This window comes from Carettochelys insculpta, chromosome 25 (genome assembly GCF_033958435.1).
Source record: "Carettochelys insculpta isolate YL-2023 chromosome 25, ASM3395843v1, whole genome shotgun sequence".
NCBI lineage: Eukaryota > Metazoa > Chordata > Testudines > Carettochelyidae > Carettochelys > Carettochelys insculpta.
This window is the reverse complement of record NC_134161.1, coordinates 1253912-1268111: the sequence shown is the minus strand read 5'-3', so window position 1 is coordinate 1268111 and position 14200 is coordinate 1253912. Positions and strand designations below refer to the sequence as shown.

The 14200-nt window shown below is 42.9% G+C and overlaps 1 protein-coding gene across 4 annotated transcripts in view; it reads left to right on the top strand.

Annotated features, from left to right (window-relative positions):
• Positions 1–14200, top strand: part of KMT2A (lysine methyltransferase 2A) — a 124553-nt gene that overhangs the window by 102015 nt on the left and 8338 nt on the right. For all 4 annotated transcript variants that reach the window (XR_012642552.1, XM_074977131.1, XM_074977130.1 and 1 more), the window contains exons 28-31: positions 1479–1556; positions 8721–8785; positions 9644–9814; positions 10952–11026. Coding sequence is in view for 3 of the 4 variants with exons in the window: in XM_074977131.1 (XP_074833232.1) it covers positions 1479–1556; positions 8721–8785; positions 9644–9814; positions 10952–11026 (389 nt within the window). In the remaining variant the exon portion in view is untranslated. The remainder of the gene's footprint in view (positions 1–1478; positions 1557–8720; positions 8786–9643; positions 9815–10951; positions 11027–14200) is intronic.

Genomic DNA, 14200 nt, shown 5'->3' with positions numbered 1-14200 from the left:
TCACCTTGAGAAGTGGTTATATCTTAGTGGTCGGTGAATTGGTCTCTGTACAGAGTCTGTAAGTAGTTTTGAGTTTCGTCTGCCCTCTGTTTCTTGAATGCCACATTGGTACAATTTTAAAATGTCACAAGAGTAGAATGCTCTGTTAAATCGGTCAATAGCATGTTAGTGGTGCTGATTTAATTGTGTGTTACTGGTCATAGTACCTTGGAGAAAGAGATTTTTTAGTTGTTTAATTCATTAAAGGGTTAAAGCAGACATGTCAGGTAAGCACGTTATAGGGAATTCTTGTAAAATTTGAGCTGTTTTAAGAGCCCTGTAGTGGTTGGTGTATGCTCTCTGTGAAGGTCCTTATATGACATAAGCAAGTCAGTTCTCACTCTTTGGTCCCTTCCAGTCTTACAATTGTATAATCTGTGATGGTTTTGTTAAGCTAAACAAACTGAGCTCACATGGCAGTTTCTTTCCAGTCTTTGAATGGAAGACGCATTTGTCTTCACAGTTTTACATGAGGTACAGATCTGTAGTGAGAAGGAAAAATAAGAGCTGTGAGCTTAGGTGCTGACTGTGACGTTTAACATTTTTGCTCAGAAGGTTCCCTGGTGTCGTCTTTGTGCTATATTGCCTCCAGTCTATGATCAGGAATTGACCTAGGGTAAACCACTGCAGTTCCTGGAAGTCAAGGGAGCTGTCCAAAACTACCTTTTCCTCTGTCAGATGACTCAGTTCTACAGTTCCTCGATTTTTTTTTTTTAACCTCAGTGCTGTAAGTCTATTTAAAAACAAATTTGATTCGTTATCTTTTAGACATAATTGGTCTTCTGTTTGTAAATGTTTAGGGTTTTTTTGCCAGCATGCCATCCTTTATGGAGTGATGTCATGGCTACATCTTTGTGGTTGTGCAAAATCGTCCTTGTAAAGCTCCTGCCAGTACGCCATCCCTTTGAAGTGCAAGTCTTGAGTCTGACCTAAAGCCCTAGCAATCTGGTTTGCTTTCTGTCCGCTGACTTCACAGTACAGGTTGAACCTCTCTTGTCCAGCAACATCCATAGTCCAGAATGATTTTAGTAGCCACATGTCCTCTTATCATGGGTGTGGCCAAGTTTCTCGCCATCCCATAACATTTGTTTCCAGCCACCAGTCCCAGCTCTTGGTGTTGTGTGCTGTTATTCAGCTTAAATTTACCCCTAAATGGCTTCTAAGAACCCAGTAAGCAGTGGAACTGTTGCTAATGCTTTTAGACAATATTGACCTCTTGTGGTTCAGCAAATTCTCTCATTTGATACCTGTCAGGTCCCAAGAGTCCTGGACTAGAGAAGTTCAACCTGTAGTAGCATTTGTTCCTCATTTTGTGGTTTGCTGATATGCTGAATCATTTGCATCGGGTCCTATTTAGATAATTATTTCTGACCAAGTCTAGGTTTCAATATATTCTTATTTGTCCAGTCTTCTCGGTTATCCCAAATCTTATGTTCCAGGACTCCTACTGAGAAGGCAGACATTCAAGATACAAGTATAGATCAACTACCACAAAAGCCATCTGGGCAGCCTTCAGGGTAAGTATTAAAATAAACCTTTCCCATCAGGTTCTGCTGGTTTGTATTCAGTACTTAATAAGCAAAATCACTGTCCTTCCTTCCTGCCTTGTGTTTGCTGTAAATTAAACCACCTCAGTAGTTTTCAGTCTGGATAATTATCACTTGTTAGCCACAGTATTAATCTTCGTTTAATCTTCAACAAGATTCATTGTAATAACTTATTCAGATAATACGCTATAGTGAGAAATGTCAGTGAAATAAATGTTGATATATAAGAATATTTTCATTTTCAGTTCAAGCTAGCTGATTTTTGAATACTTGATTAAGGAGCAAATGCTTGTGGCTTTTAAATTGTTTCTAATTTTTTTTTTTAGGGCTGGTAAAATCTACCATATTAACAGCTTCTAAATCAAAATCCTATATCTTCAGAATGGAGACAGTAGAGCAAGGTTTCCCCATGTGGCCAGTTTTCTTCAGTTTGTTGCTTTGCTTCATTCTAGACATGGAGCTAAGGGTGCCATCCAGGGGCCAGTTTGCAGTGGATTTTGTCAGGTGGACTGTTTTCCCAGAGTAGCAGAGAGGGAGCCGTGCTAGTCTGTACACTGTCAAAACAAAAAGCAGTCAAGTAGCACTTTAAAGACTAGCAAAATGGTTTATTAGGTGAGCTTTTGTGGGGCAGACCCACTTCTTCAGACCATAGCCAGACCGGAACAGACTCAATGTTTAAGACACAGAGAACCAAGAACAGTAAGCAAGGAGGACAAATCAGAAAAAGATAATCAAGATAATCAGTATTTTCCCAGACGATTGACTACCTGTAAATAGCCATGCTCGGAGAGTATCTAATTCAGGACAAACTGCTTAGAGGCAGAGTTGTTTGTTTCCAAGACTGGTGGCCCTCCACTTGCGAGACACACCAAACCAGCCCAAAAGATAGGGTGACCATCCGTCCCAACTTATTTTTAAAAAGTCCCGTAATTATCACACATTCAGGCCGTCCCCCTCCTGACCTTTTCTGCCAGCAGCTGTGCAGATGCAGTTAAGAACATAAGAATGGCCATACTGGGTCAGACCAAAGGTCCATCCAGCCCAGTATCCCGTCTGCCGACAGTGGCCAATGCCGGGTGCCCCAGAGAAGGAGAACAGAAGACAATGATCAAGTGATTTATCTCCTGCCATCCATCTCCTGCCCTTGTACTGAAGGCCAGGGCACCATCCTTTACCCCTGGCTAATAGCCATTTATGGACCTAACCTGCAAAAATTTATCGAGCTCTTTTTTAAACCCTAATAGAGTCCTGGCCTTCACAGCCTCCTCCGGCAAGGAGTTCCACAGGTTGACTGTGCGCTGTGTGAAGAAAAATTTCCTTTTATTAGTTTTGAACCTACTACCCATCAATTTCATTTGGTGTCCCCTAGTTCTTGTATTAAGGGAAAAGGTAAATAATTTTTCTATATTCACTTTCTCCACACCATTCATGATTTTATATACCTCTATCATATCGCCCCTCAGTCGCCTCTCTTCCAGACTGAGAAGTCCCAGTCTCTCTAGCCTCTCCCCATATGGGACCCGTTCCAAGCCCCTAATCATCTTGGTCGCCCTTTTCTGAACCTTTTCTAATGCCAATATATCTTTTTTGAGGTGAGGAGACCACATCTGCACGCAGTACTCAAGATGTGGGAGTACCATAGTTTTATATAGGGGAAGTATGATATCTTTTGTCTTATTATCTATCCCTTTTTTAATAATTCCTAACATCCTATTTGCTTTACTAACTGCCGCTGCACACTGCGTGGATGTCTTCAGAGAACTATCCACTAGAACTCCAAGATCCCTTTCCTGATCTGTGGTAGCTAAATTTGACCCCATCATGTTGTACGTGTAATTTGGGTTATTTTTTCCAATGTGCATTACCTTATACTTACCCACATTAGATTTCATTTGCCATTTTGCTGCCCAATCACTCAGTTTGCTGAGATCTTTTTGTAGTTCTTCACAATCCCTTTTGGTTTTGACTGTCCTGAAGAACTTGGTGTCATCTGCAAACTTTGCCACCTCACTGCTTACCTCATTTTCTAGATCATTGATGAACAAGTTGAACAGGATCGGTCCCAGGACTGAGCCCTGGGGAACACCACTAGTTACCCCCCTCCATTGTGAAAATTTACCATTTATTCCAACCCTTTGTTTTCTGTCTTTTAACCAATTCCCAATCCATGAAAGGATCTTTCCTCCTATCCCATGACCGCCTAATTTACATAAAAGCCTTTGGTGTGGGACCGTGTCAAAGGCTTTCTGGAAATCTAGGTATATTATGTCCACTGGGTGCCCCTTGTCCTCATGTTTATTAACCCCTTCAAAGAATTTTAATAGATTAGTTAGACACGACTTCCCTCTGCAGAAACCATGCTGACTTTTGCCCAACAATTCGTGCTCTTCTACGTGCCTTGCAATTTTATTCTTTACTATTGTTTCTACTAATTTGCCTGGTACTGATGTTAGACTTATCGGTCTATAATTGCCAGGATCTCCTCTAGAGCCTCTTTTAAATATTGGCATTATATTGGCCATCTTCCAGTCATTGGGTACCGAAGCGGATTTAAAGGATAGGTTACAAACCACTGTTAATAACTCCGCAATTTCACATTTGAGTTCTTTCAGAACCCTTGGGTGAATACCATCTGGTCCTGGAGACTTGTTACTATTCAGCTTATCAATTAACTCCAAAACCTCCTCTAATGTCACTTCAATCTAGGAGAGTTCCTCAGATTTGTCACCTAAAAAGGCTGGCTCAGATTTAGGAACCTCTGTAACATCCTCAGCCGTGAAGACTGAAGCAAAGAAATCATTTAATTGCTCCACAATGTCACTGTCTTCCTTGATCGCTCCTTTTATATCTTTATCGTCCAAGGGCCCCACTGCTTTTTTAGCGGGCTTCCTGCTTCTAATGTATTTAAAAAACATTTTACTATCATTTTTTGAATTTTTGGCTAGCTGTTCCTCAAAATCTTTTTTGGCTTTTCTTACTACATTATGACACTTAATTTGGGAGTGTTTGTGTTCCTTTCTATTTTCCTCACTAGGATTTGACTTCCACTTTTTAAAAGCTGGCCTTTTCTCTCTCACTGCCTTTTTAACATGGCTGTTAACATGTTGCTGGCAGGAGTCACTTCCCTGAGCCTCAGGGAAGCAGGGGGATCATGGGTGGATGTCGCGTCCCTGCTACTTTCCCAGGGCTCTCGGGGATTGCTGGAAGTTGCCGCTTCCCCAGGCTCCTGGGGGGCGTTGGGGGCTGCTGCCCCTCCCACCTGTCTTGTGTTTGGGACAGGGAGATGTGGTCACCGTACCAAAAGAGAACTACTGTTTTGCCACCCCAGCTAACAAACAATTCCCTCAAGTCGTCCTGTTTTCCTTTGTCACCACCAGCAGCACTCATTATATGGATGAGGGGTTATGAAAACCAGTTTCATCAAATGAATGGTTCTTCTGATCCCAAAGTCCAGCCATGCATCTGGGTCAAAAAATAATTCAGATCTTACCCAAAAATCATGCTATTGGCAATCTGTAAGCATCTAAAATCTAAAAGTTTATTCATAGAAGAAAGAGAGGTGAGAGTTAAAATTTTTAAAAGAATTAAATACATACAACAATTGCGAAGTTCTTGATTCAGATTTGTGTCGGCCATGGAATAAACTGCTGCAAATCATTAGAACAGCCTCAGTCCCTTTGTTAGGCTGCTCCCGTTGGTATAAGTCCATAGTCCAGAGGCCTGAGAAGTAGAGAGTCTGGAGCAGGAAAGAGGTAAGATGGGGGAGTGTCCAGGGCATTTTATCCCTTCTGCCATGTGGCAGGACCCCCTTGTTCTTACTGTGGTAAAATTACCACCCAAAAGATGGTGTCCAGTCACTTGAGCCATCGCACGGGTAAATCACCTGTCCCATGCATGACTACAGGCCAATCTGAACATTTCCAGGAATGCTCATCAGAGGTGAATTGGTGTCTTCCAAGGCCCATTGTCAGTCAAGTACCTCTTGATTGGCCGTTCAAATTGAATAGTGGCTTCTCAGTACCTTGACCAAGCCTCTCTTAGTGTTTCCTGGAACCAGGCATTTGAAATATAGGTATAAAGCCAACACTCGTAACTTCAAATACAAAAATGGTACATGCATACCAATGACATATTCATAACCAGCAGATCGTAATGCCACGTTTAGTACAGGATGTGTGCAAATATTTAATAGCGGTTGAAACAGTGGTGTGAGTGGTTATATTTTAATCAGATGACATCACACTACCTCTTTTTAAAATCTGCCCCAATTCTTTTAGTGGAAAGGTTTGATAGTTCTGAATGTCCTGAAGGAAGATGCACAAACTGCAATATTCAAGAACAATATTGATCTTCAAAAATAGATCCACTTAGACACAGTCAAGTTGTAAACCACATTTCTGTTTAAAAACTCGGGGCCTGAGTAACTGCTGCTGTTCCTCCAGGTTAAATCAACATAGGGGTTATCATCACTGGTGGGCTCACATGAGGAATAGCTCCAAGTGTTCCTGTTAATTGACCCTCCTTATGCCCACCCACCAACAGAAACACCTCTGTCGTCCTTCTCTTCTGTCACTCATTTCATGATTGGGTGGTGGGAGGGCAGGCAGTAAAACAAGTGAGCTGTCATGACTTGGGGAAATGTGAGTGACCTCAAGTTTCCTTCTCTCAAGAGCCACTAATTTCACCTGTCTATAACGTGGCCACAGGCTAGTGTCATTACACAGCAGTTGAGAGCCACTAGTCCTCAATATTTGCCCATAATCCCTGGGGGTAGCTACCCTAGGGCCTTCTCTTGCTGTCTGTTTTCTGTTTCTGTCATGTACCACTACATCTAGGCATGCTGAGTCTTCATTCTCCACAGTAACAGCTCAGTTTTTTAGAATGGCCTCTAAGAAGACATTCTTTCAGTGTACTGCCAGTTGTTTGGAAAGAAGAGCTTCTTACACAGCTTCAGGAGCATGGCCCACTCTCAGTTGTCTTATGCCTGCTTGGTGGTGTAGTCTCATCACTCAGTGCTTGAGGGTTTGATCCGGCCAATCAACTGTCTCCTCTCTTCCAGCTTTGCACAAAGGTTTTAGCTCTCCTTGAGAAAGCATGCCATCTCTTCTGCATGGTGACAAGCTGCTGCCCCACCAGGCCATATGCCCCGCTTCTTCCTCCTTTTGTCAAAATGAGAGTAACACTAGTGCCAACACTTGATATAGATTGTTTTTCTGAATTGGAGCCAACTGGAATAAAGGTAATGGTCAGAAATTTTGAGTGCACCAAACCAGAACTGATTTACTTTAATGACATTTTGTCCAGTATCTCCAAAAGGCACAGATATGTTCTCGCTCAGTACCCTGAAGACATTCAGAGTTGTACAGGGGTGCTATGGAATGTGACCCAAGAAGTCTTAGTACTCCACATAAGGTAGTAGAGTGCTAGTGTGGATAGAGTACACTACAGCCCCTTTGCTCCTACAGGCTTGGCCATTGTTCCATAGTGAGAACAGTCTCCTTTATAAAATGCAGATATGACCCCCCCAATATTTCCAGTTCCAAGTTTTCTCAGAACAGGTTCTTCATGGTCCAATCTTTTGCTGGAGACTGTATATTAAAACTCTGTTTTCCCTGTTAAAGGGTCAGTATTCAACCAGCTGCTACTTTAATTAGAGTTACCAAACAGTTCAGTTTAAGGACAACATTCAGCTGGTTTAGATTACAAATATAAAATAAGTTTCTGAACAAAAGAAGTTAGGTATTAGTCAGAAATGGTTACAAAAAAATAAAGATATAACCCCTTTTATTAAGTCAAATTCAGAATGCAAGACATGGTACAAGGTAAAATCCTTGCCACCATGTTCCCAGCAACATGGCTGACCCAGTTGCCAGTTCAGGATTTCCTCCCTCAAGTCAAATGGCTGGCTCCTCTCTCTTCGAAGGGAGAAGAGAGGTGTTTGGGGTTGTTTTGATCCTTCACTTTTATATTCCAGTTTCTCTTTTAAGTGGGTCCTTGCAAAGTTTATTCAAACAATAAAGAAAGTGACCTGGTTTCCTCTCCATTAAATATAATATACTTCAGTTTCCATGTTCTTTTTTTTCCTCACCTGTGTTGTCTGAAATGAAGATTTGCCATGTCTACTGCTTTTTTTCCCCTTGCTGTCACAAGGACCTGGTTTACTTCAATTTACATGTAAATTGTAAACAGACTATTTGTGTAGGTTAGCCCAGTTTAGCAACTTTTGTCTAGTCAGGGCTATGTACTTTTGAATATCTGTTAATATCATACAAGGGGATTTATCTTTACATACAGGATGGGGCATACAAATGCAAATGAGACATGGATTTAAATGTCTCATGCCTTACTTGCACAGAATCTTGATTCCAAAGGAGCTGATTTCGAAAGCTGAAACAGCCATATAGATGGGGTTCATTCAAAAGGAAACCCCGCTTTCGAAAGCACCCTTCTTCTTAATTTTTCTCAGGGAGAAGAGTGCTTTTGAGAGTGGGACTTCCTTTCTAAGGAACCCCACCTACACAGGTGCTTTGGCTTTCTAAATGAGTTCTCACGGAATCAAGTGGCATGAAAGTAAGCAAATGAGATGCAAGTATTTAAATCTATGCCTTATTTGCATTTCCAGTTGGCTGCATCTGCATGCCCCTTCTGAAAGGGAGAGGCAGTGTAGCCACAGCCATAATGTTGCTACATACATTTCACTATATGTTTGACGAGAGAGTTATTAGTTTTCAAATATAACTCTCAAGACATATTTTATACAAAGATTTTTACAGTAATGTGTAAGTTGTGCAGACATGCTTTTGGTCACAGGTATGTACTGTAATTTGGTTCATTGTTCTCTTGCATAGTTAGTTTCTCTCTTTCTGAAAAGATTCTTCTAAATAGCTACTAAAGAAACTCTTTGTAGACTTATTTGGAATAAGAACATAATTTAAACTGTGCTGAATTAGAAATGAGAACCTTTTTTTGTGAAATAAATTTTTAAACATTCAGAGTGACATTTTCTCTGTGAAACACAAACAAGCAACCCAGCTGGTTAGATGGCTCATCCATGGAAATAAATCAAGATTTGCTGTCTGTGGGGTGGCTTGTTGCCAAGCATTATGTTTAAATTTTTTTTCCCCTTTCTGCAAGGCAAATGGCAGCTCTTACAGAACCACCGTCGGTGCAGAACACAGCAAATGAGCAAGAAAATGCAGGTCTGTTGCTTCTTTCAAAAATGCAGTTTCTTGGCAACCTCTAGAGTTGAACTATATCGATTCATTTTCAGGTTTAATATCTTTAAAGAATTCTTAAGTAGCCAGTGCCTTGTTTTCTGATAGTTTTGGAGTCAGTTGTGTTCCAGTCACAGTAATGTGAATTGCATGTGTGTTTGTAGAAATTTGCAACTTTGATTTTTATGTTCTCATATTGCAGTCTAAGATTTTATTTTCTAAATGGAGGTAAAATTCATGCTCAGGACTTCAGTACTTGATAAGAAAGTGATGAAAGCTCCTGACCAGTTTTAGACTTTAGAAAACAGACAGTGTCTGGGAGTTGAGTTGAGTCAATTCATAATTCCAGGGCCCATATGAGAGAACAGAATTAAAATTGAGGCCGTAAAGCAGTTGTCCCATTAACTGCAGTTTTCTTTCTGCTCACTGTCACCAGAAATTGGTATTCTTGTAGTATGTTTCATGGAGAGGCCTATCTTTGTTTCACCATTTGATAATAACGATTGCTAGTGGTGAAGGCAGGTGGTTCAGTAGCTAATCCATGATTGTAAAGCTTTAATAAATCACTTAGCATTGTTAGTAGAATTGTTCTAAAGCAGGCACGGGTTGGTTTGCATGAGATGGATTGCAAAAGCAGGGAGTAACTCAAGCACATTGGTAAAAGAAGCAGCTCTTACTAGCAATGATAATTAAGTTTGGTGTCTGCTTCTTAGAAATAGTCATCCATTATTCAAATCATGGACAAATTCTTTTCATCATTAGATGTCTGTCTGCTGGCAGGAGGTGTGACAAGAACTTAATTCCGCCCAACTGTACCTTCATGTGCGTCTGTCTGTATTCCAGGATCCAAAGTTCCTGAGGAGGAGGAAGGTACTTTCAGCTCTCCTCTTATGTTATGGCTGCAGCAAGAGCAAAAGAGGAAAGAGAGCCTTGGTGAGAAAAAGCCAAAGAAAGGACTAGTTTTTGAGATCTCAAGTGATGATGGTTTTCAGATCTGTGCAGAAAGTATTGAAGGTGAGGACAATTATTACTTGTTGCAACTTTCTCTGAGTTTTGTTCCTGGAGGTTAAAATCAAAAGATGCTTTTTAAGAACTTGGGATCTGTGTAAGCTTCTTCAGAATAAACTTTGCTTTGTCTCACCCACTACCTTTTAAACCAAATGCATTGTTATCTAAATACTGTTTCAAAAGTCACTACTAAAGCAGCTTATTTGCCTGTGTTTATTTTGAAGAGGGTGAAAACTGTTTAACTGCAAGAGAAGTGATGAGTTTATGGCCATGTGATGCATTCATACTGTCACATGATGTGTCAGATACTGATAGGTATCTGTATGCATGCTGTGGCAAACCAGAAGTGATGGGCTGCAGGAGGCTTTTAGAAGGCAGATACTCCAGAAGCTGAATGAGTGCGTTTCTGTTCCCTGCATAATAAAAGCACTTGAGGCTCACTAAGAGCTGGCCTGCAGTAGCAAGCTAATTCAACACCCAGAAAGGGGAGACTTAGCAAGGTACTAGGGAGAAGGGTGCTACAGAGAAGTGGTCCACAGAAAGGCTGCTGTGATTGAGGCAGAGGAATAGCCCCCTCTCAGCTGCTGCTATTGAGGGTTGCTGGGCTGAAGCCCAGAGTGGTAAGCAGGCCTGGGCTTACCCTCACCCCTCCCCATCTTGTGACAGTGTGAATGTGTCATGTGGCCATAAACTCATCACTTCTCTTGCAGTTCAACAGTTTTCACCCTCTTCAAAATAAGCACAGGCTAATAAGCTGCTTTAGCAATGACTTTTGAAACAATAGTTACATAACAATGCATTTGTGTTTGCCCCAGCGGGAGCAGGAACACCCGCCTAAATGAGGGGTCTTGCCCCATCCTAGGGACGTGCCTTTGAGGAGAGTGGCTTGATAAGTGGAGACCCTTGCCTCTGGAAAGACCTGATGCAGCGAAAGGGTCCCCATGAGCCTTTGAGGCATGTGAGAAAAGTCACCTGGAAGTGCAGGACACAATGCACGTGTGCATACATGTACACGTGTGGACTACAGGCTGTGTAATTGCAAACCTGGCTGAACGAGGAGACGAGACATACGGAGGAGCCGGTCCAGTTATTCCTGATGTCACATCTTATTTTACTGTTTTGTCTTCCATTCTCTAATCATAGATGCCTGGAAATCACTGACTGATAAAGTCCAAGAAGCTCGTTCCAATGCTCGCCTGAAGCAGCTATCATTTGCAGGTAATACCAGTCACTGAGCTTGTTTCTTCTTTGCTAGCTAGTGTGTTTTTAGAGCAAACAAACAACTGTCCTGGAGAAATTGTCAAACGGGTAGTAGTTTCAGAACTAAGAGATCTATTGCTTATGGACAACTCCCTTAACATTTTTGGCAGCATGTATTTTGATTTAAGCAGGGCAAAACTTCTCAAGGTTAAAGTAAATGAAAAGCTCCAATATTGCAGCAATAGTAAGATTTCTGTGAGAATTATTTTGTGTCAGGGTTTGTGGCTGATCCACTGAGCAAGCTGTGTTTGCTGTAAAATGTTAAGTTTTTATTACAAAGCTTAGGTAATGTTGTTACTTTTTCAAAGAAGAAAATTATGCTACTTAGCGTGTATTGGCTAGGAACCTCAGCCTGTTGTATCTTTTTATTCTGTGTATTCCTTGCACAGATACCAGCAGTTTAAATGTGTCCAAGTTCTGACATGAAGTTGTTTAACAACATGTATGATCAGAAATCTTGCATCAGGTCAGGATACCTGTAATATGGTGAAAGCAAATACTTCTGATGGCTGATGATGGGACACTGGAGCTGGGTCTACAGGTGCAAGCACGTTCCCAAACCCAGCCCTCTTTTGAAAGAACATGCAGAGCGTCTGCACACAAAAGGCGCTCTCCCGACAGGAAATGGAAAGAACGCGGCACTGATTTCGAAAGCGCCAGCCTGATCCCTTGATAGAAAGAGCGTTGTCTTTCGAAAGAAAACGTGTGTAGACGCTCCATGGCCTGCTCTTTCAAAAGAGGAATTCTTCGTGGCGCTGGCCAGCTGGAGTGCGGAGACTGCCTGACAAGCAGCAGTGGGGCTCTAAGATCTCTGTGTCTGGCCACCCTTAAAGCTGCAAGGACCTAGACCCCGTGGCAGGGAGCTGAGAGCATGCTAGCCGCACAGCCATGAGCTGAGACACACACACTCAATGGTGGCCTTGCCTTCCCTGAACTGGTGCCCCACAGAGTGGTAGCTGTCTGGGGTGGCCCACTTCCATATGGCTACAGCGACCTCCTCCTCAAAGGGGAGAAGTGGGATCCACAGGGGTGTCCTGCTGTCTGAGTGTGCGGGCGAGAAGTTCTGTAGCTGTCTGGCATCGTCCCACTCCCCCATCACCAGCTGCTCCGACCAGCCGGAGCTGCAGGGGTGGTTCCAGAGGTGCCAGAGTACCCAGGGGGTGCTGGCAGGATCCCGGGGATGTCTCTGTGGGGCGGCTCACTCCCCCAGAGGAGGTGGAGGGCAGTTGCAACCACTGTGGCTAGCATGGCAACTACAGCGTCCAGGATGGAGAGCTCTAAGAGCAGGAGTAGCTGCTGGGGTACCATTCGGCTGGCCATCTGGTCCCCATGCAGATTCTGCTTTGCTAAGGGCTGCTGGGCAGGACTGAGCACGTACGGGGTGGGAGTCTTGGGGAGGGGGCTGGAGCTGTGTGGATGCTCTCTTTCGAAAGAGCAGATCGAAGGGTCTGCTTTTTGTATGTGGGCATGCTCTTTCGAAAGAGCGCTGTAGTGTGGATGCAGCTCAAATGGGACAGGCTCTGAGTTATTCCAGAGAATTTTTTCCCAGATGTGTGGCTCCTGGGTTTTGCCCACATGCTCTGGGTGTAACTGATCACCATATTTGGGGACAGGAAGGAATTTTCCCCTTGGTCAGATTGGCAGAGACCCTGGGGTTTTTTCACCTTCCGCTGCAGGATGGAGCACGTGCAGGTTTAAACTAGTGTAAAGGTTAGATTCTCTGTAACTAGAAGTCTTTAAACCAGGGTTTGGGGGCCTCACTAACTCAAACAGAACTTAGGGGTTTATTATAGGAGTGGGCGTGTGAAGTTCTGTGGCTTATAGTGTGCAGGAGGTCAGATTAGGTGGTCATGATAGTTCTTTCTGACCTTAAAGTCTAATGAAGCCCTAATGTAACTGCCTAGCGTATAAGTAGAATGCCTGTAAGTACCCTATAAGCTGCAATGTGTTTTATTAATAGTTAGGCATAATGTATAAGCCCTCAATGGGGATTAGCATTCTGACCAACTTTAATCAGCTGGAATATTGTGTTCAGTTCTGGGCACCCCAATTCAAGAAAGATGTGGAGAAATTCGAGAAGGTCCAGAGAAGAGCAACTAGAATGATAAAAGGTCTGGAGAACATGACTTATGAAGAAAGGCTGAAAGAATTGGGCTTGTTTAGCTTGGAAAAAAGAAGATTGAGGGGGGGACATGATAGCGGTTTTCAGATATCTTAAAGGGAGTCATAAGGAGGAGGGAGAAAACTTGTTCTTCTTGGCCTCTGAGGAGAGAACAAGAGGCAATGGACTTAAACTGCAGCAAGGGAAGTTTAGGTTGGACATTAGGAAAAAGTTCCTAACTGTCAGGGTGGTCAAGTACTGGAATAAGTTGCCAAGGGAGGTTGTGGAATCTCCCTTGCTGGAGATATTTAAGAACAGATTAGATAGATGTCTATCAGGGATGGTGTAGATAGTGGTCGGTCCTGCCGTCGGGGCAGGGGACTGGACTCGATGGCCTCTCGAGGCCCCTTCCGGTCCTAGTGTTCTATGATTCTATGATTACTGTGTACAGGTCACTTTCCTAGATGGTTTTCAAAAAGGGGCAATACAAATGGTTCGGCGTATGGAATGGCTGCCATATGAGGAGAGATTAATAAAACCAGGATTTTTCAGTTTAGAAAAGAGATGACTAAGGGGTGTGTGATAGACATCTGTAAAATGATTGGTGTGGAGATAAGGACTCAGAACTAGGGGTCACCAAATGAAATTAGCAGGCAGCTGGTCTGAAACAAACAAAAAGAAGTATTTCTTTTATACAGCAACCTGTGGCACTCCTGGCCAGAGGATGCTGTGAAGGCCAAGACTTACACAGGGTTCCAAAAGAGCTAGATAAGTTCATGGGGGATAGGTCCATCAATGGCTGTTAATCAAGGTGGGCAGGGATGGTGTCCTTCCCTAGCCTCTGTTTGCCAGGAGCAACGGGGGATGGATCACCTGATGACTACCTGTTCTTTCCATTCCCTGGGGGCAGGCACCTGGCATTGGCCACTGTTGGGAGCCAGGATAATGGGCTACGTAGATCAATCATTTGACCCAGTCTGGCTGCGTTATGTTTTAGTTCATCTGCTAGTTGGTGAACTGGGATATGGATT